The sequence below is a fragment of the Parambassis ranga genome, chromosome 17, assembly GCF_900634625.1.
Source record: "Parambassis ranga chromosome 17, fParRan2.1, whole genome shotgun sequence".
In the NCBI taxonomy this organism is placed as follows: domain Eukaryota; kingdom Metazoa; phylum Chordata; class Actinopteri; family Ambassidae; genus Parambassis; species Parambassis ranga.
In genome coordinates this window covers 15,884,375-15,911,470 of record NC_041037.1, presented here as the reverse complement: position 1 = coordinate 15,911,470, position 27,096 = coordinate 15,884,375, and the positions used below count along the sequence as shown (strand labels likewise).

Sequence of the window (27,096 nt, the reverse complement as noted above, 5' to 3'; positions counted from 1 at the left end):
CAGATGATTCATATTCTTCGCTTTAAAGCGAAACTGCCGAACTAAGCGGTTGCTATCAGATTGTAAAGAGAAGTTACAGTAACTTAACAAGAAGTGCATCAGAATGAAATCTCCTACCCTACCTTTAAGTAATGTGATACTTCTGCATGTAAATCAGGATGGGCTTGTCCGTGAAAAATGGTGGAGAAGCTTGTTGAAGACGGTTTGCTTCGTAACACGTGTCTGATGAAGTGAAAGGCTGTTTTTAACCTTAACCCCCTGTCATACATCTAACTGAGTTCATTATTCTAATGTAAATGTGTCCTTTTTCTTGTCTGTTATGTTTTAGACCTCTGAGCAATTACTGTCTTCTGTTGTTTTTGTGAGTCTTCTGTCAGTCACTTTGTGATAGGATGCCACTTCAAATATGGAACAAGGGGACTGCTGAAAGAACTTTTTTTGGCATGTTAGAAGCATGTGGATGTTAATGTCAGTCAGCCTGTCTGTCCATCACTCCGAAGCTAACGAAGCTAAAATATCTCAAAAACTAATCATCATGTCACATGACATGAATCTGTGGTGACTGATTTTCTTTTGTGGTTTACATTAAACCTGAATGTTGCTGTTATCACTATCATCAACTTCTATGCTAGCAAGGGTTAACACACTAATGCAAAAAAAAATGCTGCTGTGATTATATCTGCCTCATGCAGCACTGCCCAACAACTTAAGACGTAATTTTACATTCTCACAAACTAATGAGGGAGCAACAAATGTTAAATTTCATCTTTCAAACTGTATTATGCCACTTGAAGTTGAAAATAACAGTATATTCCCCAAGGGCTTAGCTGTCAAAATCAGCAGCTGTTTTTACACACTCAGATCCTCACACGTAATAATACATTCTTTCATCCCGCCTCAAAATATCTGCCATCACAAACAGCTAGATGTGGAACGTTGGAATTACACAGTCAATCAATTGGACAGGAAGAGCAAGTTTCAGTTATGTTTTGAACACTGATGATTTTATTTCTGATTGCTTCAGATCCAGCTGACATGACGTGGAGGGGGCCGTAGGAGGGTAACAACCCAGCAGCAGGACCGCTACCTCCTCAGACCCATTTCTGAGACCATATGCTGGTGCAGTGGGCCCTGGGTTCCTTCTGTTGCATGACAATGCTAGGCCTCATGTGGCTGAAGTGTGTCAGCAGTTCCTGCATGATGAAGCATTGATGATGCTATGGACCGGCCTGCCTGTTCCCCTGACCTGAATCCAATCCAGCACATCTGGGACATCATGTCTCATTCCATCCACCACAGACTGTCCAGGAGTTGACTGATGCTTTAATCCAGGTCTGGGAGGAGATCCCTCAGGAGAACATCCACCGTCTCATCAGGAGCATGCCCAGGTGTTGTAGGGAGGTTGTACAGGCACGTGGAGGCCACACGCACTACTGAGCCTCATTCTGACTTGTCTTGAGGAACTTCCACTCAAGTTGGATCAGCCTGTAATGTGATTTTCCACTTTTATTTTGAGTATGGTTCCAAATCCAGACCTCCATGGGTTAATAATTTTGATTTACATTGATCATTTTTATGTCATTTTGTTCTCAACATATTTCACGATGTTATGAATGAAGATTTTCAACTGGAATATTTCAATCATTGAGATCTAGGAGCTGTTATTTTAGTGTTCCCTTTATTTCTTTGAGCAGTGTATGTACTGCTATATTCTTTTCGTATTGCTGGGTTCAAAACAAGCATTTTTTTTCTGTGAATGTGTTTGATATCAAAATATAACTCAAAGCAGCCTTTTTTGAAGTCACTTCCTGCCTTTATCAACCTTCAGTGACATTTTATGAACTTTGACAGGCTGCTTTGCATCAGACACCTTTAATTTCCTCTCCTGCTGCTGCTCTCAACAGCAGCCACCATAAACTCCACTACCTCTCCCCATATAATAAAAAAGACAAATAGTGTCGGTAATATGGGCTGACAGGACAATGTATTCTTTATTGTAGACTATATAAATATACAAAAACATATAAACACCTAGATCCCCAGCTCCATGCCTATATATGCAGTATGTCAGAAAGTCAAATGTATCTTTATTATGAAGTGATATCTTTCATTTGGGCCTTTAATATCTGTAACCTGTTTCAAAAGTATCATTCGAAGTTCACAGAAACGAACATGCAGCGAAGAAGCACTGCTCTGGGTCTTAATTAAAACTTAATAGGCAAGGCTCGGCAAGATTAATGTTTAGATTAGTTTTTATCTGCCGAGCAGCTCCTCCTCTGATAAATTCCTGTGCAGACTCGGATTACAGCTAACCACATTTTCTGTGGTGAATAAAACATGACACTGCCTTCACTGAGGTCTCTATAGCAGCTTGTAGAGAAACGCATCCCTCTGAAGGTTAACGTTCATGTAAAAATCAAAGAGGCAGAAAGAAGCTCTGGGCAGAGAGACACTTCATCAGCTGGAGAGTAAGAGGTGTAATGTTTATTGAAGATATGATAGAAAGCGGCTGCAGCTTTCATTGATCGTCTTCAGACACGCCACAAGCCGCGCACACATTTAATGAGATGCAGGCGGAGGAATTAGAATTTACATTGGAAAGGATCTGTCCAGACAGTTGCTTACTGTGGCTGTCAGAGATCTGTTATGTATGTACATAACATATGTTTTTGTTTTTTAGTTTTAGATGAACAGCACATTAATTTAATTTAAAACAAGTTTGCAAAGACTACAAGGTTTTATTCTTGCTAAAATACTATAATTAGGACCCAAGCAAGAGCCCTATTGTATTGCAAGGAATTATTATGATTCTCCTACGTCTTTGATCGCATTTTTGACCCCAGAACGTGCTCAAAAACTCAACACAAAACTCATCGTCACCATGGATGGGCGTGGCCAGTTGGCTCTGCAGCGCCCCCTAGAATGAGATCTGGATTACGTTAGACCTACAGACACGAATTTCGGTACACAGATGAATCAGCTCTAGACAAGAAAAAAAGTATCTTGAGTCTTGAGTATCTGACTCTGCACAGATTGACATGCTGATAGTCGCTGCGCCACCTACTGGCTGGAGGACCTGGTTTTTGTATATGTGTATTTTGGTGTACTCTTCTGCCCTGCAGACCACTGCTCGTGCCAGTAACAGGGGATGGAGGAGGCGAGGCGATAGGAGAGGTGATGGCTATGACTCCCGCGGACTGCAAGGAGTAATTAACACTGCTTTTCTATGTAGATGACACCATTGAATTTTATCTCTTCACTGGAAAATCATTCTGTTTCTGGGCCATGTCAAGGACAATAAAGGGTGGTTAAATGACAATAGCATGGTGGATGACAAACCATGCCAGGGGACATAATTTAAAACAAATACTGTATGTTTTCAGCAACATTGCACAGTTTATTCCTGCTAAGGTTGGGCATTCTAACATGTAGTGATATTAGGATTGAAGACATTAAAGAGGACAGCACAAAGTGACCACCCAATGAATTGCCACGTTTGGCAAGGAACACAAGTATATCTGGCACCATAGTGTAAAACAGCACAATTTATGAAGGCTTTACGTACATTCACAGGCAGACTTTTTCCCATCATGCTCTTCTGAGAATTGTCTCCCCAGCTGGAAACAGCTGAAGTAAGACTGCAGTATGCCTACAGTTCAGTGCAGTCAGTGAAGAAGTGAGCTGTGCCTCTGTGGATTCCATCGCCAGCACACATCTATCAAGAATAAAAAAAGGGAACTGCACAGCTTGGGTTTTGCTACTAATCAGATTCCTTTTCAAAACTTCCCAAATGTGTCCTGCTGAAACCCTCTGCCACAAGTACAGAGAGCAGGAGGTGTTTCCACAGCAACACACACAGTCTAAGATGCTGGTCACTGTTACAGAGCTGGACTCAGGACAGTTTAAATGTCAGCAAGGGTTTTTTTCTGCCGTTCTGACACTGCAATGTCAAAACACTGCATTTGTCAAATCTACCTATTACATTTACATACATAATAGCATCTCCTTCTTCCACATGCAACATGTTCCTGTGATGTGAAACATGCTAACACAATGCATTACAAGAGAAGCTTGCAGTGCTTCAATTATTTTCAAAAAATCAATTATCACCTATATTAGACCTGAGACCTTAATGACTACTTATTGCATCAACATGTGTTAAATGTCAGGCAGGTGTATAATTCTAGCTGACAGTGCCATCCTGTGGTATGATAAGGTATTGCTTACAATTACCTGCAGGCACTTTTTTTAAAGGTGACTTCACTTAGAGCATACTAATATACATGCACATTTGTCACTGTGAATATCTCCTTTTACTGCATATTATGATTTATTATACAAAGTTAATGCTAATACACCGTATGTTTATTCATGTGTTTTCCACCATTCTAATTGTATGACTGCATGCAAATCGTTCCTACAATGACACTTTTTATAAAGATAAGGATTTGTGAATCAATCTGTATTTTAGATTGTACAATAGCTGTAAATAGCAAGTCATGAACAAGTATGACCGAGGGAGATGCCTGTTGCCTTCAGGGGCTGCAAGGATTGTGTAGTTTGGAGTATATACATAAAATGGACTGGTTTGTGCTTTCCATTTTTTCTAATTCTTTTTTGGTTGGTCCTAATCAATTTTATATTTAACTGTATCATTTTAACTTATTTGTATTCTTTATAGTAGTGCCATGTGTTAATCAACTTATATTTTCTGGTATGTGAAAGGCTTCTAATAGGCTATAACATTATTACAGTGCGGTTATATAAACAATAATCTAAGCTAATAAAATCATAAACAGGCTAAATCTTTTTTTTATTTTGGTTTACGAGGTGAGCCTGAACGTACCACCAGCCTCCGTGCTGCTCAGGGCTCTCTCCTCTCATCCTTTTGTGTCTGTTGACCAATCAAGACTCAGATGCGGGCTGCTGGCTGCTCATTGGTCGAGAAGGAGGAAGATGCGACGGCCATGGAGAAGAGACTGAGGACTTTTTAAACCGTCCTGCCGATGTGATTGATATTCCGAAATTTCACGCACTGACACGTCTCGGTATGTAGCGTGACCTCACAGAATTATCACCAAACGGTAGCCTACGTTGTCATTTCTTTATTTTTATTTTTATTTCTTTGTTTCGCGGGGTTTGTGTTGTTTGTTCCGTGGGATCGTTTGATGCGGCGTCGGGCCCGTTGCGCTTCTTTAGATGAAGTCACTCCCTACAAAATGTAGCTTCGGGTAATTACACCAGAAGAGTCGTCACTGAAGGTAAGGAGATGCTCAGAACTGGGTTTAAATGCAATATCATCCTATCAGGTTGTATCATAAGGAATCGGTTTTGAATTGTGGTCCAGGTTTTACACTGGATCCTTGACTTGTGGGCCTAACAATGGCCGGATTGCCCGTTATGTTCAGAACAGGAAAGTGATGAAAGCAGAACTGTTCAACCTTTAGATATTAAGAGACCTTTATCACTTTTCATCATCTGCTGCTGCCTTTTTGTGTCCATGTGTCTTCACCTCACCTATAACTTTAATGCTATTATCATCAGTTTGAGCAGTGTGGTGGTTAAATCTACAGAGGTGATCTTTTTTTTTGTAGGTGTTGATGTGTGAAGGATGCACGAGCGATGTCTGATGTTGAGGCCACGTACGCAGATTTCATCGCCTCTGGCAGGACTGGACGCAGGAACGCTCTGCATGACATCCTGCAGAGTCCCACGGACCCCGAGGGACGGGAGCTGCCCCTCACCCTCTCTCTGTCCCAGCTGCACATCAACGCAGGAGGTGGTGGTAAGCTGCTGCACTGTACACCAGTGTTAACTTTGTCAAACCAAATGTGTGTCATTTTAAATTACAGTACAATAAGCTGATCAATGACACTTATTGTACTGTTTATATTTGGATTGCATTTGAGATTCAAGTTTATCAATATACTGCATAGTTTTAGATCTATTACTGTGAGCCAAACAATGGATCTGAATACAATAATCATGTTAATTAGAGAAAATGCATACACTGAGCGCTTCACAAATTTCCTGCTTTTTTCACACACAACAGTTTTCTAAGTGTTTTTTTTCTTGTCACATAAAGAACAAACTAATTTTTGCAAATCAGCTATTCTTTTGCATTTTTAAACTATTATAGTGTTCACTGCTTGTGTTGAATAAAAACATTAAATTGTATGCGCCATTGCCAGATAATAAAATGTAGTCCAGAAGTGCTACCAAGCGCCATATATGTACAACTTCAGATGAACAAAATGTCGTCAGACAGCTGCAGGATTCATACTGCTCAAAGAAAATAGCAATGTAACTCCAGGTCAGTCACACTTCTGTGACATCAGCCTGTCCCGTTAGGATCCACACTGAGTGTGAATCAGTTTCAGCTGCTGTTGTGCAAATGGAACAGACAACAGGTGGAAATGAGGCAGTTATCAAGACAGCCCTATAAAGGAGAGGTTCTGCAGGTGCTGACCACAGACCATTTCTCTGCTCTCATCCTTTCTGCCTGATGTTTGATCACTTTTGCATTTTGTCAGTGCTCTCACCCCTAGAGGTAGCATGAGGCGGTGTCTACAACCCGCACAAGCTGCTCAGGTAGTGCAGCTCATCCAGGATGGCACATCAATGAGAGCTGTGGCAAGAAGGTTTGCTGTGTCTGTCAGCACAGTGTCCAGAGCATGGAGGAGACACCAGGAGACAGGCCAGTACACCAGGAGACATGGAGGGGGCCCCTGTGCTCTTCACAGATGAGAGCAGGTTCACACTGAGCACATGTGACAGACGGGACAGAGTCTGGAGACGCCGTGGAGAACGTTCTGCTGTCTGCAGCATCCTCCAGCATGACCGGTTTGGCGGTGGGTCAGTAATGGTGTGGGGAGGCATTTCTTTGGAGGGCCGCACAGCCCTCCATGTGCTAGCTAGAGGTACCCTGACTGCCATTAGGTACCAGGATGAGATCCTCAGACCCATTGTGAGACAATATGCTGGTGCAGTGGGCCCTGGGTTCCTTCTGATGCATGGCAATGCTAGGCCTCATGTGGCTGAAGTGTGTCAGCAGTTCCTCCATGATGAAGGCATTGATGCCCGATCCCCAGACCTGAATCCAATCGAGCACATCCTGGACATCATGTCTCGTTCCATCCACCAACACTACGTTGCACCACAGACTGTTTAGGAGTTGACTGATGCTTTAATCCAGGTCTGGGAGGAGATCCCTCAGGAGAGCATCTGCTGCCTCATCAGGAGCATGCCCAGGCATTGTAGGGAGGTCATACAGGCACGTGGAGGCCACACACACTACTGAGCATCATTCTGACTTGAGGAACTTCCACTCAAGTCATCAAATCTTGTGGGGGGAAAAAAGTGAAAAAACATGAATATCTAACATGGCAACTAAAATAGCTATCACCATCACTTTATGCTATGTCCATATCACAGCACTAGCTTTTGTTTTTTGTTTTTTTTTTCTGTTTTTTTTCTGTTTTCGGTAAGTATAAGTATAACAACAATGGTCTTGTATTTTAAAGACTCATAAGCATTCCAAGCCCAACAAATGCTATATTTCTTGCTTCTGGCCTGCCTGTCCTGTAACTTCCGGACATGTGATGCAGTATCCATCTACACTAAGACCAATAGGACACACATAATTTAGTCAACCTTCTACTTTTTTTGTGCAGATGGTGACGACACTGAGGACAGCCAGAGCTCCTCCTCTGCCCAGAGAGAGGCGGAACAGAGGAACAGCTAACCTGTTGCGCGCTCCTGTCGGCAGACACAGACATGCAGGATGGATTCCAGCTGCCAATCTGTTGTTTGTCCAAAGCGGGCTTGTGACCGGAGGGTAGAACCATCACTGCTGATTTTGCCTTTAAACAGGGCACTGATACCCACAATCTACTGTAGAGGTGCTGAAATGTGATCACCAGTGCTCCCATGTGGATCTGCTGTGCACTCGAATGAATGCAGGATGCTTTTTCAGAGTTGGTGAGCAGAAAGACGAATTTGTAGCTCTTGTAAAGTTGATTTTACTCTTAGTTATTAAACGCACAGATTGGATGACTGACATACAAAGAGAAAATAGACAAGGCACCTGTGTAAGATTTGTCGTAGCTCAAGCAATCTGTAAGACTACTGAGATGTGCTGATGTAATAGTCGCAGTGGGGGTAGCATGTTCGTAGAGGTAGTGATGCTGATAGAGACTGTATTGCCAGATAATGGCTTGTGCTTCCTTTAAAGTGACAATATTGCAGAGGAATTGGACTCAGCTGTAGTAGAGCAGGAACAAAGACACTGATTATTTGTGTATGAAAAGTCCAATTTGGCTGTATACTGTAGAAAGCAGCAGGCTGTAGCAGAGCAGTAGGCTGGTGGTGTCACACCTACTTTACCTATTAATACATTTACTGTCAGTGTGGATGACATATTTCAGTGGTTGATGATGGTGTCTTATCTTTTTAATTGTTTATACTTTTTTTTTACACCTTTTTTAACAATGCCAATATAATCACAATCTTGCAGGAGTAGTCTGACAGTTTTTGGTAAAACATTATATTTTTATTGCTAAGAGTTAGATGAAAAATTTGATGCCACTTTCATGTCATACTGTATGTAGCTGAATTTAGCAAAACATTAGCTTGGCTTACCATAAATACCTGTAAGATGAGCAAGCAGCTATTGGACAGCAAGCTAAGTTAGCATTTCCTCTGGTGTCACTTTATGCTAAGCTAAAACCGGTATGAGCCCTTTGTGGCTTCCTCTAGGTTTATCCTTTAACTCCCAAACACTAATTATGTTAAACTCAGGGCTCTGTGCTGAGAGCCCAGAGCCTACTAATCATCAAAATGTGTGAATTAATGAACATAAAACATTCATTGTCACTACAGACTTACTGTACGGCATTGACTAGCTTAGAATTGGGTTAAATTGGCAAGCAATGTGAGGCAAGCAACATTAATGCTAAAGTTTTCAGTACAATGCTGCGGCTTATTGTTAAAAAAATAGTTTCAAATTAATACATAACAATCATATAAAACATATTTTTACAATGTAATATAAAGTATATTGTTATTTTTTAGAGAGTGGCATCTCATCTAATCCTCAGCTTTAAACTATCAGAAGCCAAAACGTCAAACTATTCCTAAATGTAGATATGCAAAACTCACTGGAGCTTCCAGGAACTGTAACATTAATTGTTTGTGTGAAAGTTTCCATCTCTTACACCGAGGCTGACCTACATTCCTCCCTACTTTGTGTCATAGTACCTAATAATAATAATAATCACGTGTACAGACGCATCACGCATGGACTTTCAAAACTGTGTATCATCCTTCCACTTACTATAACCTTTGTGTAAAACTGCAGCTCGACTGTGACTCACCATGCTCACGTAGGGGCGATGAACTTATTTTTTAAACCCCCATTGAATCAGGTGTTTCAAGTAGTAAACTGCCATGTGACTGTGTACGTGACTCACGCCCCCACCTCCAGAAGACTGTTCAAACCCTGTTATTCATTATTCAGCATGTAAAAATTATGGCAGGTGCATGATTCTGCTGATCGTGTAGCTGTTTGTCTGAATGTGTGTAACCATATTTTCTACTCCTGGTGTCAAATAAAGTGAAATAAATAACAGCAAGTGTAGCTTCTTCTGTTATTGTACTTCAGTAGATTAACCAGCAGGTGGCACTGTAGAGGAATTTATTAAATTTAACAAAAAAATAGACACAGTTCCTCTCATTTTAAACATTATTATGGTCTTTGACAAACAAGCATTTGAATGTGTGTGAGCCCACTACAATGGACATGAAATATTACATTTTTTTTAATCTTTGCTTTACTTTAACTAACAAAGTGTTTCTGTGTGGGGCTGACAGACCATCTGTGTTGTCCTTGTTTGTATCCGTGGTTTTGTGTGTTGCTGATTATGCAAATAATCATTAGACATTTGTACCAGGAAGTTTAGCAAGAAGGAAAAATCCCCAACTAGTTCCTCATTCTGCTAACACAGTCCTCGTCGACCAGCTGACCCATTTGCTCAACCAAGGACTGCAAGTGAGTGAGTGTGTGCGCTTCAGCCACTCTGATGAGAAACACAAAGAAGATAACAGGACTGACAAGAGGTCTACGTGTTGGATTAACTGTTTCCGTCACCAGGTACACACACACACACACTGAGGTAAGCAGACCTGGCATGTAAGAGGTGTTAATTTGTGCTACAGAGAGTTAATGTTACAGAGAGAATTATTATTATTATTCCGTTTATATTATATTGTGTTTTTCCCTTAAGCCAATTACAGTTTAGTTGGGTGAAAGTTTAGAATGCAATTGATAGGAAATTCTTTCAGATTTATGCCTTTTATTTCCACAGCAAGTTATCTGCCTCATTTCATTTTATCACCTCTCCAGTCGGTCCTTTAGTCCATGGCTTAAAGGAGGAAGCGTGCGTGTTGGTCATAGCATGGCATCCTGTGTGTATGTGCTTCTAAACCACCCAGACCCATGTTTTCCGGCTGTTTGCTGACTGTCAAGTTAAAAATACATTAGAGGCACTGAACCGACAATGCACTTTGCAATTATTTACATAGGTTAAACAACTAATTATAAACAATTCTTGTCCATACAGCCTAATTCAGGTCGGTTAAGCATGTTCACGACAGTCCTGTTATAACTGTGTCAAATGAGTAATGACGTGTAGCCAAAGAAGTGTAAATGCTTTGAGCATTGTTGCAGGATTACATATTGTCAGGGTGGCCCTCAGGCCTGGCAATTAGTCAGTGTAACCCTCGGTTCCATCAGTTCCAGTGGTTTGGTTTATCACCTAAAGCCGGCAGTACCATCGGTCTGAGCGGCAGCTTACTAAACCTTAGCATGCTAGCAGGTTGGATGGATGGATGGACAAGGTCCTGGTTTAACCCTCACTCTTTGATTTCTTCACATTATTCATATATGGTGCAATGTCAGTGTGTTGGAGCCTAAGCCAGGAAGTGGTGTTATTATTTATTGACCTGCAGAACTGTTGAGTGTGTTCCTTTTTTCGTCTATTGTTCTGTTTTGTGCATCAGCTTCCTGGAGAAAGACGATGGTTTTCCTGTTTTAGAACAACTGTTGATTTATGGCCAGCATGCACTTCTGCTGCAGTATTTCCCCCAACAATGGACCAGTGGTCAATACTTCAATGAAAACAGAAGTTGCTTCCAACTGGTTCTAAAAACACACTAACATCTAACATCGTTTGGATGGCATTATCTGTGTCTTCAGTACCACTGTGAGGAATCTCTGACTACTTTCTACCCAGAACAAGTACATAAGACAGATTTTTTTTTTTTTTTTTTTTTTGCTGATCTCACCCAGCTAGTGTCGATGAATGTCTGGATTCTCTTCTGTAGCTGTGGCATTGGCACTGGTTCTCCATAAAGCAGGGCAGACCTCACAATGTTTCAGATCCAGATTCTCATCCCAGTGTTTGCTGACCACCCTGTTTTCAGTTGCCATTTGGTGAGGTTGAGGCTTTGAACTTCCCTTTTGTAAATGTTGAGATGTGTCGGTTTTCTCCTGCATCCAGCTAAGTGTTCAAAAAAAAAAACCCCTTGCTCTCTGCCTCAAGTTCCACTAGGAGCTGTAAACGCCTTCACATCTCCACAACCTTCTCCAAACATTCTTGTCTCCCTCCTGCCTACATTTGATAAATGATCACTTCCTGATGATGGTGGTGATCTCCTCTAGCGCTCCATATCACCCTGCTCATGTTCATCAACCTGAGATACCACAGAGTTAAAGGACCCATGCGTTATCCATGTTGAGCTATGAGTTTGTCATGCAGTGGCGGAGAGCTCAGTTTGCCACCAGTCTTATTTTTACATTAACTATAACATTAGATCAGGGACGTTCCAAAAAATCCAAAAGAATACTGATGGTATTATGAAGATCAGACTGTTAGGTCACTGTTTAAGTAAAACAGAGCCGTCACTAACATCTCCCACTGATTCAAAGCATCTCTGAACAGATGCATTCTAACTTGGCTTTCAAATAAACTGCCAATCATCACGCTTCACATTTTTTTGCCACTTACAAACATGTAATCCAATTTTGGGAATTCTGTAAAATCTGCTGACATTTTGAGGTATATTTATTGCAGAAGTATTGAACATTTTAAAGGGTTTACAAACTTTCAAGCACTTCTGCAACTGCCAGTACTTCCTACATAGGATTTGGTTTTTGATGTGTATTAAATCAATTCTAGCAAAGTGAAAGGTGTGAGATTTAAAGAGCTGGGTGATTCTGCCAGATACATTATGAGAGCTGACTGAAATATGGATGTCTGTTCTTGACTAAAATATTCTTCCTTAGAAAACATAACTTATCCACAGATCTTTAAATTCTACACACCGCAAATGGAAGATTTGCAATAAAGTAACAATAAGCATTGCAGGCAGCATTACCTTTATACGCACTGATAACATTTAATATCTTATTACATCACCTCTATCTACGCTTCATCTGCAAATCCCACGTACCCATTTAGCTACTAGTGAGCTAATAGTTTTTGTGTTATTTTTACATGCAATAACTGAGAAGTGGCAGGTGTTTCATACCATCTGTTGTTTCGGCAGCTGTCAACAGCCCACTTTCTTCTCTTTTTTTTTTGTCTCTCTCACTTCCTCGTGCAGGCAGGATGGGCTGTATGAAGTCCACGCTGAGTGAAGGTCTGAGCGGCGGTGTCGAGGGGAAACTCAGCCGGCAGACTGTACGTACTGACCAAAGCTGCTATGTCAGAGACCCCACCTTCAATACAAAAAACAACATAGTAAGTCGACAGTTAGCGGGGCTTAAAAATTCTGAGCTTCAGTTATTTTTCCTTTCCCTTTGTAAGAAAGCAAGTGCATGTTATTGACTTTAGACTATAAATAGAGGTCATAAAAGAATAGAATTGTGCTTTACTCTACAAAACAAATTTAGATTTCAGATACACCCTTTCCTAGAAATTTGGAAAATGTAACTATTATAGCCATTTCCTCATAGAACTTCCTCTGTCAGATTGTGTAATTATTTGTGACTGAAAGATTGTCTCTAGGTTAGCATGGTAATGGTGTGAAGACCCTTACACTGTTTATCTTTGCAGAATAACTCCCTATTACCTGGTCAAGTGTTCCAAAAGATGGAAGGTATTCTCTACATTTCTACTTCAAATCCTGTAATTTATTCTATTTCACTTTAAGACATTCAACATATCAGGACTACAGACGTGGTTGGGTGGTTCTTCACCATCATCACACAGGATGGAATAATGAGGCTAAATCACAAAATGTAACATGCTTGTACAAGGCTTTTTTTCCCTGGTTCTCCAAAATTTTGTGAGGCAAACTAAGACATTGGTGAAAAATGCCTCCTTGGTCACCCCACTGAGAATCATGCTAAAAGTAGTATTCAGCTTTTTTATAGCTATACCAGTTTGTTACCTATAGTGTGGATATGTTCATCATTCATTCTCTCGCATGCTTACTGCTTACATCTGCACACATATTGACACATTCTTTGTGTTTAAAGATCACCGGTTTTTGTTTTCTCTCCTAGAACAAGGGGGTGTTGGTAAAATAGTGATCAGCCTTTACCAATATCAAGCTGTGCACCCTGATGACTTGGGATTCAAGAAGGGAGAAAAGATGAAAATCTTAGAAGAGTGAGTGACTGCTCATTCAATGTTGTAACCAAGCTAATCCAAAGCTGCAGCTACATTCATTACATTTGCGTTGGCTCATTTTCATGTTTCCATGCAGACATGGTGAATGGTGGAAAGCCAAATCTCTGACAACGAACAAAGAAGGATTCATCCCTTCCAACTATGTTGCCCAAGCTGACACCATGGAAACTGAGGAGTGCGTAGCTGCTCATTTTTACTGAACTATAGGCTATAGAACTACATAACCAGTGTTACTTCCTGCTCATCACAGGTGGTTCTTCAAGGATATAACAAGGAAGGATGCAGAGAGACAGCTGCTGGCACCGGCAAACAAACCGGGTTCTTATCTTATCAGAGAGAGTGAAACGTCTAAAGGTATGGAAATCACGACAGCTCAGAAAGAGGAAGATTCACCTCCTTCAGTCTCTTTCAGGTTCTGATTTTTTTTTCTTCCTCCCCACAGGGAGTTACTCACTGTCCATCAGAGACGTGGGCGCCCAGGGGACAGATTCAATCAAACACTATAAGATCAGACAGCTTGATAATGGCGGCTACTACATCTCTCCAAAAATCTCTTTTTCTGACATAAGCAGCATGATCAAACACTATCACCGTGAGTATGGCTCTAGTAGTGAAGAGATCAATGTGTAATCACAACATTGAGTTCATTGTATTTATATCAGTACAACCAGGCAAGCAAGACACTGGAGGTCTGTAGAAATGATCAGACAGCCCTGCAGACTGTCCCTTTAAGAAATGGATACCATACCCAGACATTCTCTATGTCCTTGTTTAATAAACAAAATGTATGCCATTGTAGTCAGAGACAACGAAATGATGAGGTCAAGTTGTACTAGAAGGACTTCCTGCTTCCATTCCATTCTATATTTAATGAAAAGGGTGTGGTGAAAGTGTTGTTGTTTACACTTGTGTTTCCTTTATAGACAAAGCTGATGGTCTGTGTCGTAAGCTGGATCGTCCATGTTTTAAACCCAAAGCTCAGAAGCCTTGGGATAAAGATGCCTGGGAGATTTCCAAAGATTCTATAAAAATGGTGACAAAACTAGGAGCAGGGCAGTTTGGAGAAGTCTGGATGGGTGAGTAAATAAAAAAAAATATATTTTTACATTTACAAAGCAGCTTTATAAGGAGCGTCTTGTTATGTTCCAGAGAGGGAGAAAGGTAGGACTTACTTTACCTCTAAAGCCCTCATAAAGACATGTGGCCACATTGAGCTTCTAAGTGTTATAAAGAGCCTGAGAGAATGAAGACAAAGGTTAAAAATGCCAATAACTGTGGCAGCTACGTCACAGGAGGAGTGTTGTCTGATGATTTGTATATCCATTCTGCCAGTTACTCTAAATGTAGCGCTGAACACAACAGGGAAGTTTCATTTCCTCATGATAAAACAATAACAGCTTCCTACTATCTCTCTTGTCATTCTTTGCATTACTTGTATTTGCACTGCTTTCTCTGAAAATAAGCTGAAATGCGTGCATGCCTGCCTCTGGGCCTGAAGGATCCCACTCAGGAGCAGATCAGCATTATCATCTACAAAGGGAAGCGTGAAGGGTGTTTTACACTGGAAGTTTGAGAGAACTGATGATACACACACACGTGTGTGTGATGTGTAAGGAAGTTCTATTACACATTTTTAAGAGCAAACCTTGCTGTGACATGATAGACTATTTTTATATGGACTAAAGGTTTGGTTACACAACAGCTGCAGCTGTTCTTTATGTATAGTATGTAGTAGTATGCAGGAGTTTTGTGAGTTGTGTCATCACTGTGGGTAGATTTTTCTGGTACCAGATGGGAGATTTAGAACTGTTTAGAATAGTGACTATCAATGAGACATTTCATTCCTTAAACACTAACTGTGAATATCATATCGCTCTGAGTTACACTAATTTAACAAGTGCATCAGAATGAAATTTCCTATCTTTAAGTACTGTGAAACTAATGTACTGATGAACCGTCTCATTTCCTCCTTTGTCTGAAAATTGCGTAAAAGTGATCTGGAAACAACCACATTTTAAAAATAGCTAAATAATTGCAACACAATTACATGTGAAATCATTCAAATTTGGGTGTATTTCACTGTGACAAGGGAAAGGAAGGCGGGGCTTGTTTGACATGGGAGCACATCTGCTATACTTAAAGACAAAGCATGCTGGACTAATTAAAGTCAACCATACAGATTCAGGCTTAGCCTCACATATTTAAAGTATATACTCAATGGACTTGCATCGGTGAAACAGTTAGCATGATATCTAGCTCCAAAAACAGGATTAGAGTGTGCCAAAAAAGAAGCTCAAGATAAACCTCTTGGATTTCTAATCCAGTTCATTCATTAATCAGTACATTAATCAATAGTTGTTAGTTGTGCCCTTGGGCTACAGGGCTATATTCTGTGTTGGCGCACAACACATATCTGTGCGACACATGATAAATTACTCAGAAGTAACTCAGAACTGTTTACATAGCTTGTTGTGTGGGGTTATGGATATTTAACAGAGACTACAGAGATGCAATTGTGTGCAGCCTTGCCTCAGTGACAACACTGCTTGACTGGTTCAAAGGCTGGCAGAGTGTTGGCAATATGCAAAGTTACAAAAAAAAGGACACCTAAACAACAGTGTGTGTTACAAAGTGCTGCACAAAACCCAAGTCTTAAAATCTAAAGCCCTCATAGAACAGTGTAAACAAGATAATTATAACATATAATCTCATCAAAAAACAATCAATTGATTGGTTTTCTAAGGTAACTGGTGATTCCACAAAAAAACAGCAGGTTCTGTCTGTCCGTCTAGTGTTCAGCTGTGATTCGGAGACAGATGGCATCCCCCTGCTTGGGAATCTCAGGCTTCACATTTTAAGTAAATAGGAGAAGCAATGAAGAACCTTAAAAGTCATCAGCAACCTTTTAACAAATTACCTGGTATTACCTGATGCAAACTTCCCTCTGCAGCTGTAAAATTCAATACACAGCTATTGTTTTTATGTTCAGATGATAATGGCCTTTCAATGGAGAAGTAGTTAGCAGTAGTTAAACCATTTGTCTACTAATATTTTCATTTGCACACGAGAGATTATAATAGAACAATGACTGAAGAAGGGTACAAATAAACATCATGCCTGTGTTTTTTCATGATCACACCTTATTTTCATGTCTGTTTTTCACTTACCTGACAGCACCGATGCATTGGACTATTCCGAAAAACATTTCTAAAACAACGCAATAGTGCATTAGTCAGGTATTAAATTAAAGCATGTCTGATATAAACCTGGCTGTTCTCTATTTCTGTAGCATACTACAACAACTCAACCAAAGTAGCAGTGAAGACGCTGAAGCCAGGCACCATGACGGTTGAAGCCTTCATGGAAGAAGCAAACGTTATGAAGACGCTGCAGCACGACAGGCTGGTGCGGCTCTACGCTGTCGTCACCAAGATACAGCCCATCTACATCATCACTGAATTCATGGCAAACGGTACCTGGTACTGAAACACCACATCATGGATTCAGTCATGCAGTACAAAACACTAATAGAACTTCATTCTCCGTCTTGCCTTTAGGTAGCCTACTAGACTTCTTAAAGAGTGACACAGGATGCAGACTGCAGCTACCAAAGCTGATCGATTTCTCAGCACAGGTGGGATTCACACCATGCACTATATGTGCTCACTTATCTGTTCTGATGCAGAGATAATGTCTTTCTCCACAATGAACTGAAAGGAGGAACAATAAACAACAGTAAACATTGGGCACTTTCCAAACCAGAAGTACATGGAGTACATAAGCTCTGTTAGAAGGTAAATTCAGTGTGTTCACATTCTCTTTACAGATTGCAGAGGGCATGGCTTACATAGAGAAGAAAAATTATATTCACAGAGACCTGAGGGCGGCTAATGTCCTGGTGTCCGAGAGTCTGCTCTGCAAAATAGCTGATTTCGGTTTGGCGAGAGTCATAGAGGATGACGAGTACTCAGCCAGAGAAGGTAAACTTTGTGTGTGTGTGAGAATATAAATGTGTCTCCGTTTTTGTCTTTTATGAGGTTGTTTTTTTATTATTATTCTGACCAATGCTGGAATTTGAGACTTGAATAACCACATACTTTCTGAGAACTTCTAGAAGCTTGGTAATGTTGAGACACAAGCCATTGAGGCTTCCCTCAAATGTACCCATACCACAAAGGTTACTTCATTAAAAACACACATGCTCTGGGTTGCTTTCACAATTAGAGTGATTGTCCACTTATATATGTATATATATATAAAAACGCATTTAACAACACACTGCTTTTTATGGGCATGCTATAAGCTATATTGTAGCACATATCTTAATTAAAATGAGCTCACCTAAAAGTTTTTAAACACCATGTTCGTCTAAATGAAAAATAATTTTAACAAGCACATAATTAAGGAAATGCTAACGGTGCAGTGTATACCCTACAAACCTAAAAGTAGCATGTATGCTACTTCATGCTAACAAAACAAACCCTATTAAACCTAAAACGGCTGTATAAATATTATAATGCCCTCACAAAATCTTATGGGACTAGCAACCGAAGAAGAGGATAAACAAGTAAACACTATAAACACCCATAAGTATAAATTATGTCTTACTTTTCGTGTTTCCAAAACTCAAATGTATCGCGACGGCTCCATAGCGTGTGTCACTCAAATGATTCCTGACAGCTTCGCGCCGGTTTGAGTTCCGGTCCGACAGGAGCGGTGCGGTACCATCAAATATGACCGACAGTTTTCCAGGCGATTTGTTCAGTGTTCCTAAAACATGTTCTGGACAGATACTCGTTTAATAAAATAATTATTGTTTAAATAAAATTAAAAAATAATTCCCCATTTGGTCAGTTTCCATTTCCATTTCCATTACACTGGCATGTACAATAACTAAGGTCTTGACAATTACAAACAAGCATAGTACTTTCCCAACTGTAGAAACATTGCTATGATACCAATTTTAATTAGATTGCTTTCCAAACCAGCTATATTTGTCTCAGTGTGATGACAAATGAAACCCTGATCACTGATCTGTATAAGGAAAGTCTGAAACCACTGTGATAGGGGAAAAAGAAAACACATACTGCATATATGGAATCTAAACCTTCCATTACATACTACACGGACGGGTCTCATGTATGGGAAAGTTAAGAAAATTAAGTCTCATATGGCAACTTATGTGTGTGTGTCTCCCTTTCAAGGAGCCAAATTCCCCATCAAGTGGACTGCTCCAGAAGCCATAAACTATGGCACCTTCACCATAAAGTCAGACATGTGGTCCTTTGGAGTCCTGCTCTATGAGATTATCACCTATGGAAAAATACCATACCCAGGTCAGTGATGACTGGACTATCTGTCACAAATGTGTCATCAAATACTTTTGATCACATTGACCTGAACATGTGTGAAATGATTAAAGTTCATGTCATGTTATAAGGGATTACATTCATATTTACTGCCATCTAGTGGTGAATTTCTATAATGCAATGCAGCCAGCTGGATTCACCACTAATATCATCACTGCTCCTTTACATGCCACAATCTGCATCGTCTCCAGGTATGACCAAAGGAGAGGTGATGTCCTCGATACAGCGTGGCTACAGAATGCCTCAGCCTGACAACTGTCCCGCTGAGCTCTACAACATCATGCTGTCCTGCTGGAAAAACAGACCAGAAGACAGGCCCACCTTTGACTATTTGCAGAGCGTCTTGGAAGACTTTTACACCGCCACAGAGGGGCAGTACCAGCAACAAACATAGGGAGATTAAGATTTGTGTTTGTCTACACAAGGCATTCAACAGTTGCTATGTTTTTTTATTCATTTTACTGTTGAGAAGATACATTTTGTACATTTTATACACTTTATTATGGCCACTTTCAGTGTGTGTACATATGTTTTGTGGACTCTGAACATGGTTGGATGTACATGAGAGGGTTATTTTACAAAAAGTACCAGTAAGTCTAGATTTACCTTTGATACAAGGACCGGGTGTATATAGATGCATTTAAATAAATATTTTTTTATTATTTAGTCTATATGTTGGTCTTCTGTAACAAAGAGGGAAATAAGGTTTATTAATTTAGCTACAATTTACAATGAAAAAACATCATGATTTTAAAAAAATGCTGAGGAGTATGTGCTTGCTGTTTCATTAACCAGAGGGTTGATCAGTCTGCTTCATATTGAAGTGCTGTAAGTCTTGCTTATGTTATGTTTCAAGGATTGAATCTTTGATGCTGTTTCTATTATTATTATTATCATATGATTTTAATCATGGTCTTTTATAATCGAATGGGCAGAGCCTATTAGATTTTAAATTAGCCCCAATTTATAACAGGAGGAGGAGTGAATGCAGACAAAAACAAATGTTATTTTTTGTTTGTGCTTTACTCATGTATCTTTATGTTTACACCTGATGCTCTTATGTTAATATGATTATGTCCGTTTGATTATATGTTTTTGTTTGATTAACCTCTTGCTTGAAAAAAAATGTTGTTTGATAGTGAATGACCAATTACCCAGCTTTATACGATTGTAGTTTCCTGTAAGCTACTGCAATAAGTTAACATTTCGAATACCAAAGTTGTGATGTACTGTGTTGCAATGTGGATTATAAATACTTCCCACCTCTAGACAAGTAAAGTGTCATTAGTTATTTGTAAGATTTTGTATGTGCAGCCATATTCTGACCTGGTCTGAAACTTGATTGACATTTAATACACATTCAAAAAAAAAAAAAAAACGTCAGACTGTGTAAATCAAATTGTTTTGCCTACAGAATATACAGATGTTTTTCTATCGCTCTGCTGCAGTCTATAGGGTCACGGTGGGGCTGGAGCCTATCCCCGCTAACTATGGGCGAGAGGTGTACTGACTGCTTATTAAAATCAAATAATATTTTTATTTATGTATTTATTTGCTTACAAAATTTAAGACAAATTATACTATAAATGGAAAACTATTGCATTTCAAAACATATTAATGTGATTTTTTTAAAAAAAGAAAAGACAACGAGCGGTCTGTTATTTTAAAGACCCGACTCACTTCCTGGTCTTGTTGGTCACGTGTTCTTCCAAGATGGCCGCGCCCTGCTGCGTAGGGGTGTTACGGTCTGCAGAGTTGTTAGAGGCGAGTTTAAATGACAGTTGAGGAGCTGCAGGGTGCAACTGACATCTTCAGAGAGACAGAAGAGTTTCTGAGAACGCCTCTTACCTCCGCAGTCCCGTCGACATGAGCAAGAACGATTTAATCCTGTAAGTAATTTATACGTAGTTAGCTTAACAGTACTTCCTAAGGGTTCATGCTAGCATTTTTGATACTAGCGATCAAAACAGAGCGACCTTATGAAACCCGCCTGTGTCATTCTTATGAAAACATTTCTTTACACGGTGGAGGTCGACCACATTCTCGCCTTTTATAATCATTTTTCGCTATAAAAAACAACATTAACACTCAGTAATGCTACTCATTAATGCTACTCATTAAGCTGAGCAATCGCAGATGAGAACCCTCACTTATGAACCTGACAGTTTTACTGTTCTGCTTTGAATATGAAGACCAGTCCCCTCATAACCAAACTTATTGGCTTAAATTCATCGTGTACATCCTTTGGTAATTCATTCATGACTTTGTCTTATTTACTTGGTTTATAAGGCTCAACTTCTGAAGTGTCTTCCTGTAAGAAGAAATGTTGTTGCTGCTGTGTCGATTACTGAATTTTACTGGGTAAAAGACCAAATAAATGATGGATCAAAGTATTTCCTGAATTACAGGAGCTGATTTATGCAAGAGTTTAAATTTCCGCCAATATGACGCATCACTGATGCATCCAAAGCCCTTCATTCAACCGTTATTGTGCTGCTGGAAGATGATAAGAGTGCAGAGGAGCGTTATCATTCATCATCACTCATCATGGACAGCTCTGTGGGGAAAGGAAAGAACACGCCTATATTTTAGATAACATAAGCTACCATAACGTCAAATGATTAGGACACTGTATGGACTCTGTCTATGTGGAAATATTGCACAATTTTAAATTCATAATCTGTGTAATAACGAGTTAAAGACAGTAGCATTACAGTAATAAATGCACCGTACACTCTACCACAAGAAGACGGGACTGCCAGAAATATGTTGCTAACCCTACATTTTTTTCAATCCAGGCCCACAGATTTTCCTCAGCTAAAGAATGATACATTCCTGCGAGCGGCACGAGGAGAGGAAACGGAACATGTCCCGGTCTGGTGTATGAGACAAGCTGGAAGATACCTTCCAGGTACAAACCTCTGATCAGTGTGTGTCTGACTTTTCTCCCTGACATCTGTCATAGTACCATAATAATATTAAATACAGTCTCTTTTTCTGAAAACACTTGATCATTGTCATTGGCTATCATTTGTTTCTTTTTTATTAGCATTTTGTTGACTCTTACCTGCAGAATTCCGTGAGTCCAGAGCAGGGAAGGACTTCTTTGAGACATGTCGGTCACCTGAGGCCTGCTGTGAGCTCACTCTGCAGGTATAACACTGGATCCATGGAGAATAATCAATTTGGACATCCGCGATGACTTTCCTTAAATTTTCCTGCTCTCTCTTTTTTTATTTGTTAAATTTTAGCCTCTGAGACGTTTTCCTTTTGATGCCGCCATCATCTTCTCTGACATCCTGGTCGTCCCACAGGTAGGGTGAAGCTGTTTTTGTGTGCACTCAGCTCAGTGCACACAAGTGTGTACTTCTGTCCCTCCACCATGCCTGTAGTCCTCTCTTCTCTCTTGGAAAAGCACTTTTCTTCAGAAAAAAAGGTGCTTGCTCACAAACACAACATAACTTCTTTGTCGCTCTCTCTCCCTCCAGGCCATGGGTATGGATGTCCAGATGGTGGCAGGAAAAGGTCCTACATTCCCAGAGCCCCTGAAGGAGCCAGAGGATCTGCAGCGCCTGCGAGTCAAAGTGGACACAGAGAAGGAGCTGGGTTATGTCTTCAAAGCTATAACACTGACCAGGCACAAGATAGAGGGCAAAGTTCCTCTCATAGGCTTCACTGGAGCTCCGGTTAGAGTGACACACAGACCGATAAAACAAAAAGAAAGAAAAGCAGGCATAAATCGTCTCACCTGTTTTTGTTGTCTCTTCACAGTGGACACTCATGTCCTACATGATAGAAGGCGGAGGCTCCAACACGCACTCGAAGGCGAAGCGCTGGTTGTACCGACACCCTGAGGCCAGCCACATGCTGCTGAGGATGCTGACCGATGTGATCGTGGAGTATCTTCTGGGACAGGTGGCAGCTGGCGCTCAGGTCAGACACTCTCTAGTCCCACTTTTACTTTAAGTTAAAAAAAAGTGTATTCACCTTATATGTACAATCTGACACATATGTTTAAGAGATGGACATAAACTATTCTATACTATTTGCTGATGGTGGCAGCTGCTGCACACACTCCCTATGGAAATACGCTGCTTCTTGGTATCAGCACAAAATACAGTTGAGGCAGCACTTTTTTTTCTTCTTTTTGTTCCTCATAAAATGGAGCACAGCCTGATGGCACAGCCCTCAACTATCACACTAAGTCTAGACAATGTCAAAGACAAAACTCAGTACACTGCTTGTTTTTTCCTGCTGTGTTTAGTATGTAGGGCAGCAGGGTGGCTTTAGACAGTCCGTCCTCATAGAGTAAACAACACAGGTACACATCCACCTGTGGTACTGAGCGTCTACTCGATGATATCATGTAAGCACATATAAAATGGACTGGAATAACTTGCAGATAATCTTTGTCCTCTTTATGGCATAAATACCCTATGTTCTTGAAATGAAGTTTAATTTGTGAATACATCAAATAAATAAATAAGGCATATTATTGGATAAATAATTTGTGGAGTAGAAAATGTAGCTAATTTTAAAGGTTGCATCCATGCTAACTAATCGCCTCATTTCCTCCATTGTGCGTGTTGTCCAGGCTCTGCAGGTGTTCGAGTCCCACGCCGGCATTCTGGGCCCTGTGGAGTTTAAAGAGTTCTCCCTGCCGTACCTCAGAGACATCGCACGCCGCGTCAAAGACAAACTCAAGGAGGCAGGACAGGATGTTCCCATGGTGAGAGACAGAAAACAAATATTTTATAAATGTAAACACACACACAGTACTCATCAGCTGTACCTAGAATCAGCTGTGTAAAGTCAGAATTGACAACAGAGTTTGTTTACTTTGAGGAATCATCATGTTGGCTATTAGAAGTTGCTACACAGGTTTCATTGCTCTCTGTTTTATTCTTACTGGCACCGTGTTGCTTCAGCAGCATCGTCTCCCTTGAGGGGGGGATCATTAGGGACTCTGATGAGAACCGCTTGCTATAAAGTATTATCTATTCTATTCTATAGTTTATGACCTGCAGGTGGCAGCATTTCAACAAAAATGCTTCATGTTGAAGTTGTTTATTTGTCTCGACTGTTCCAGATCGTGTTCGCAAAGGATGCTCATTACGGTCTTGAAGATCTGTCTCAATCTCATTATGAGGTGGTCGGGCTTGACTGGACCATCGAGCCACAATCAGCAAGGTAACTCACACACACATTTTACTTCTTTCCACTGCAGAGTTATCAGTCTTTAAGAGTTAATAGTTGAACAGACAACAAAAAAACTAGCTCGATGCTAAATTAAACCTGAGCACATTGACGGGATATCACCTCGGTATTTGCAGTAGAGGTGATGAAGCATTTCCCGAACAGCAAGTTAACCATTACTGACCTCTCCCTCGTTCCCTGTTTGTCACCGAGTGCAGGATTTAAGTCAACAAACATCAGTGTTTCCTGCTCTGCTTGACAAATACTTAACCTGCTGGTTAAAGGATTAACTTGTTTGCCCTATAATGTGTGTGTGTGTGTGTGTGTGTGTGTTTTTGTGTGTTTAGGGAGCGCACAGGAGGGAAGGTCAGCCTGCAGGGAAATATGGACCCTTGTGCTCTTTACGCTCCAAAGGTAAAAATCCACTCCCTACGCTGATACGTTAAAACATTTCACTGCTGCTGTTAGGAGAACAGACACTGAGTGGAAAAAAATAGATTAGAATAAGGTCTCTAATATTTCGCCACGCACCCTTTTGAGTCATTGGCTTCTTAATGAGACTTCTACAGTCTGAAAAATGGCTCCTCTTTTATATATGTCTTCCAAATGTGGTGTTGATTTTTCTTCCAGAGACAGTAGGATCTTTAAATAACACGATCTCTACAAATAGACTCCATTATCTGTGATTGGCTACAAAAAATCCAGAGGATTGCTATGGTCTTATGCACATTAATCTCATTTACATTGACCATGCTTGATGTTTATATTCAATATCAGATTCCAAACTGCAGGAAGCCTCCTCTATCCTATGTCTTTGCTATTGTAAGCCGATACATATTTGTCCTGTAATGGTGTATGGTTACAGTGCTCACTATAGTTTAGGAAAATAGAAGGTGGGATCTGTTCATTCATTTCTTTGTTTACTCACACTAACAAAAAACAGTATATCTCTGCCTGCTGGTTTAATCCTCTTCATCCTCTTCCTCAGGAGCGCATCTCGGACATCGTGAGGAAGATGCTGGAGGGTTTCGGCACAAGGGGGTACATTGCCAACTTGGGCCACGGCCTCTACCCCGACATGGACCCAGAGAACGTAGGTGCCTTCGTCACAGCTGTGCACCAGCACTCTAAACAGATAATCAAGCAAATATAAGCATGAATGTGTGTGTAAACAGAAATATGGGATTACGTGTACAATAATGTATTGAAAAGTTGTGTATTCGACATAAAAACAATGTTAAAGCTTCACTTTCGAAAACAAAACAATGTCTGGACATTAATATGAAATCATGTACGGAAATTCAGAGCTGCTTTTTAGGATAAACAACACGTTGGCTTTCTAAGACAAGATTTTCTCCTCATCTCTAATACGTTTATCTGACCAGAATGGATTATGTGTTGGATTGTAAAGGGGATGACATGCACATGCATGCAAAGAGCTTTGACTAGTGGTGTATGTATGAAGCATTTATTCACTAAGAGTTCCCATCAGTGCTGCTTCAGCACAAAGAGACAACGTAGCTGTAAACATCTTCAAAACACACTTCTTTCTCAAAAGCTGCCAAAGTGAGAGGGGGAAAAAAAACACACACAAAAAAAAAGATCCGAGCTGCTGTAAAAACCAAAGCGGTTGATTTGGCAAAAAAAAGGGTTTCGACAAGGGACCCTCTGCTGCAGTTATAAAATCAATTTTTAAGGAAAAAAGTCAGCACTGCTGCCTAACATCTTAACTGTGGATAAATCCCCAGCTGGATCTCAGCATGAGTTTTTTTCTCTTAAACTCCTGCTGATACAAAATCTTTTAAGAAAAGCACATTTTACAAGCAGATGCTGTTTTTTTTATTTATTATAAATCTGACTTTGTCTTTTTTTTATTTCATCAGCTAACGCTAATAGATAAAGTGGTTTATAACGTGAATGTCACTGCAATCATCTAAACTAAGAGGCTGAATGTGATTTTTAAAAAGTAAAAAAAAACATCAGTATTATCGCTAAAGATAAAAACCATAAACTATTCTAGCTAACTTATCACCTGTTAAACACTTCTGATAAATACTCACAATACTTTTCTTATCACCCTCAGCTGAATTGAAGATACATGTTTATTGTAGCATGCTACGATGCTAAACTTAGTGTGAAAATGGATCCCCCTGATAAATATCAACATTTCCTCTATGTGGATGTTAGCTCCCGTGTTGCTAATGCAGCCTCACAGACGTACTAGCATGTCTAAAATAGACTGAAAATAATATGACATTTGTTGTTAGTCCATCCTGCCATAATGTGTGAAATGATTTTTCCCATCATCAGGAAAAGAGGTTGAATTAGCATATACCTCCGCATTGTGTGTGTGATGGCTGTGATTCGAAGCTGAAACCTGGCCCTGAAATTAGGACAGGGATGTGACAGTGACTGGGTCTGTAAGTGGGACAGAAGTGAGACGGTGTCCTGCCTGAAGGTGTGGGAACACTTTTTTATGAGAAGTCCTTTGAGAGAAGCTTTGTAATGAAGGTCTATATAAATAAACAGCTCGAACAGTACAGCACATTGTGGCCTCTAGAACGGTGAGACTCTTTTCTCTGAATCAATCCTCTTTAAACAAAAGGACGGCAGAGTACCTGTATAAAATAGCCCACAGTCACCCAACCTGACCCGATGGTTTGCGCTGTTCTGACAACATGTTACATAAATTGTCTGCGCTTCAGACTTGGCTCAGTCCTTCAGAGTTGGAAGAAATCCACAGTTAAGTGCGGTAGCCATTTGTGTGAAGTTAAATCCAAGTGATAACCACCACAGCTGAGTGTTGTTGAAGTGTTGTTTTTTGTAACGGCCTCGAG

At 40.3% G+C, this 27,096-nt stretch overlaps 3 protein-coding genes across 6 annotated transcripts; all 3 read left to right on the top strand.

Annotated features, from left to right (window-relative positions):
• The first annotated feature begins 4,971 nt into the window (after nt 1–4,971).
• LOC114450089 (cAMP-dependent protein kinase inhibitor alpha-like) lies at nt 4,972–9,492 on the top strand. Its single transcript, XM_028427998.1, has 3 exons — nt 4,972–5,261; nt 5,595–5,785; nt 7,674–9,492. The coding sequence occupies exons 2-3, from the start codon at nt 5,623–5,625 to the stop codon at nt 7,742–7,744; spliced, it is 234 nt and encodes a 77-aa protein (XP_028283799.1). The 5' UTR covers nt 4,972–5,261; nt 5,595–5,622; the 3' UTR covers nt 7,745–9,492.
• Nucleotides 9,493–10,000: 508 nt separating this feature from the next.
• On the top strand, nt 10,001–20,336 carry lyn (LYN proto-oncogene, Src family tyrosine kinase). 4 transcript variants are annotated; one of them, XM_028427015.1, is made up of 13 exons: nt 10,001–10,150; nt 12,664–12,740; nt 13,116–13,158; nt 13,568–13,673; nt 13,771–13,869; nt 13,945–14,048; nt 14,137–14,286; nt 14,618–14,770; nt 16,984–17,166; nt 17,252–17,328; nt 17,521–17,674; nt 18,899–19,030; nt 19,255–20,336. In XM_028427015.1, the coding sequence occupies exons 2-13, from the start codon at nt 12,669–12,671 to the stop codon at nt 19,455–19,457; spliced, it is 1,476 nt and encodes a 491-aa protein (XP_028282816.1). In that variant the 5' UTR covers nt 10,001–10,150; nt 12,664–12,668; the 3' UTR covers nt 19,458–20,336. The 4 variants fall into 4 exon arrangements, with proteins under 4 accessions (XP_028282816.1, XP_028282814.1, XP_028282815.1 ...); XM_028427013.1 differs by having other exon boundaries at nt 12,664–12,800; XM_028427014.1 differs by having other exon boundaries at nt 10,001–10,172.
• Nucleotides 20,337–20,766: 430 nt separating this feature from the next.
• Nucleotides 20,767–26,818, top strand: urod (uroporphyrinogen decarboxylase). The gene is made up of 10 exons (XM_028428283.1): nt 20,767–20,952; nt 21,862–21,974; nt 22,137–22,216; nt 22,315–22,377; nt 22,552–22,749; nt 22,835–22,996; nt 23,658–23,792; nt 24,153–24,253; nt 24,607–24,673; nt 25,248–26,818. The coding sequence occupies exons 1-10, from the start codon at nt 20,930–20,932 to the stop codon at nt 25,410–25,412; spliced, it is 1,107 nt and encodes a 368-aa protein (XP_028284084.1). The 5' UTR covers nt 20,767–20,929; the 3' UTR covers nt 25,413–26,818.
• Nucleotides 26,819–27,096: the final 278 nt, after the last annotated feature.

Bases quoted from the DNA above. Each gene is read 5' to 3' on its own strand.
- lyn (XM_028427013.1), top strand. From the start codon at position 12,669: ATGGGCTGTATGAAGTCCACGCTGAGTGAAGGTCTGAGCGGCGGTGTC. The intron at 14,771-16,983 runs GTGAGTAAATAA...CTATTTCTGTAG, and splicing joins GTTTGGAGAAGTCTGGATGG to CATACTACAACAACTCAACC. The intron at 17,675-18,898 runs GTAAACTTTGTG...CTCCCTTTCAAG, and splicing joins CGAGTACTCAGCCAGAGAAG to GAGCCAAATTCCCCATCAAG.
- urod (XM_028428283.1), top strand. From the start codon at position 20,930: ATGAGCAAGAACGATTTAATCCT. The intron at 24,254-24,606 runs GTAACTCACACA...TTGTGTGTTTAG, and splicing joins ATCGAGCCACAATCAGCAAG to GGAGCGCACAGGAGGGAAGG. The intron at 24,674-25,247 runs GTAAAAATCCAC...CCTCTTCCTCAG, and splicing joins GTGCTCTTTACGCTCCAAAG to GAGCGCATCTCGGACATCGT.
- LOC114450089 (XM_028427998.1), top strand. From the start codon at position 5,623: ATGTCTGATGTTGAGGCCACGTACGCAGATTTCATCGCCTCTGGCAGG. The intron at 5,786-7,673 runs GTAAGCTGCTGC...TTTTTTGTGCAG, and splicing joins CATCAACGCAGGAGGTGGTG to ATGGTGACGACACTGAGGAC.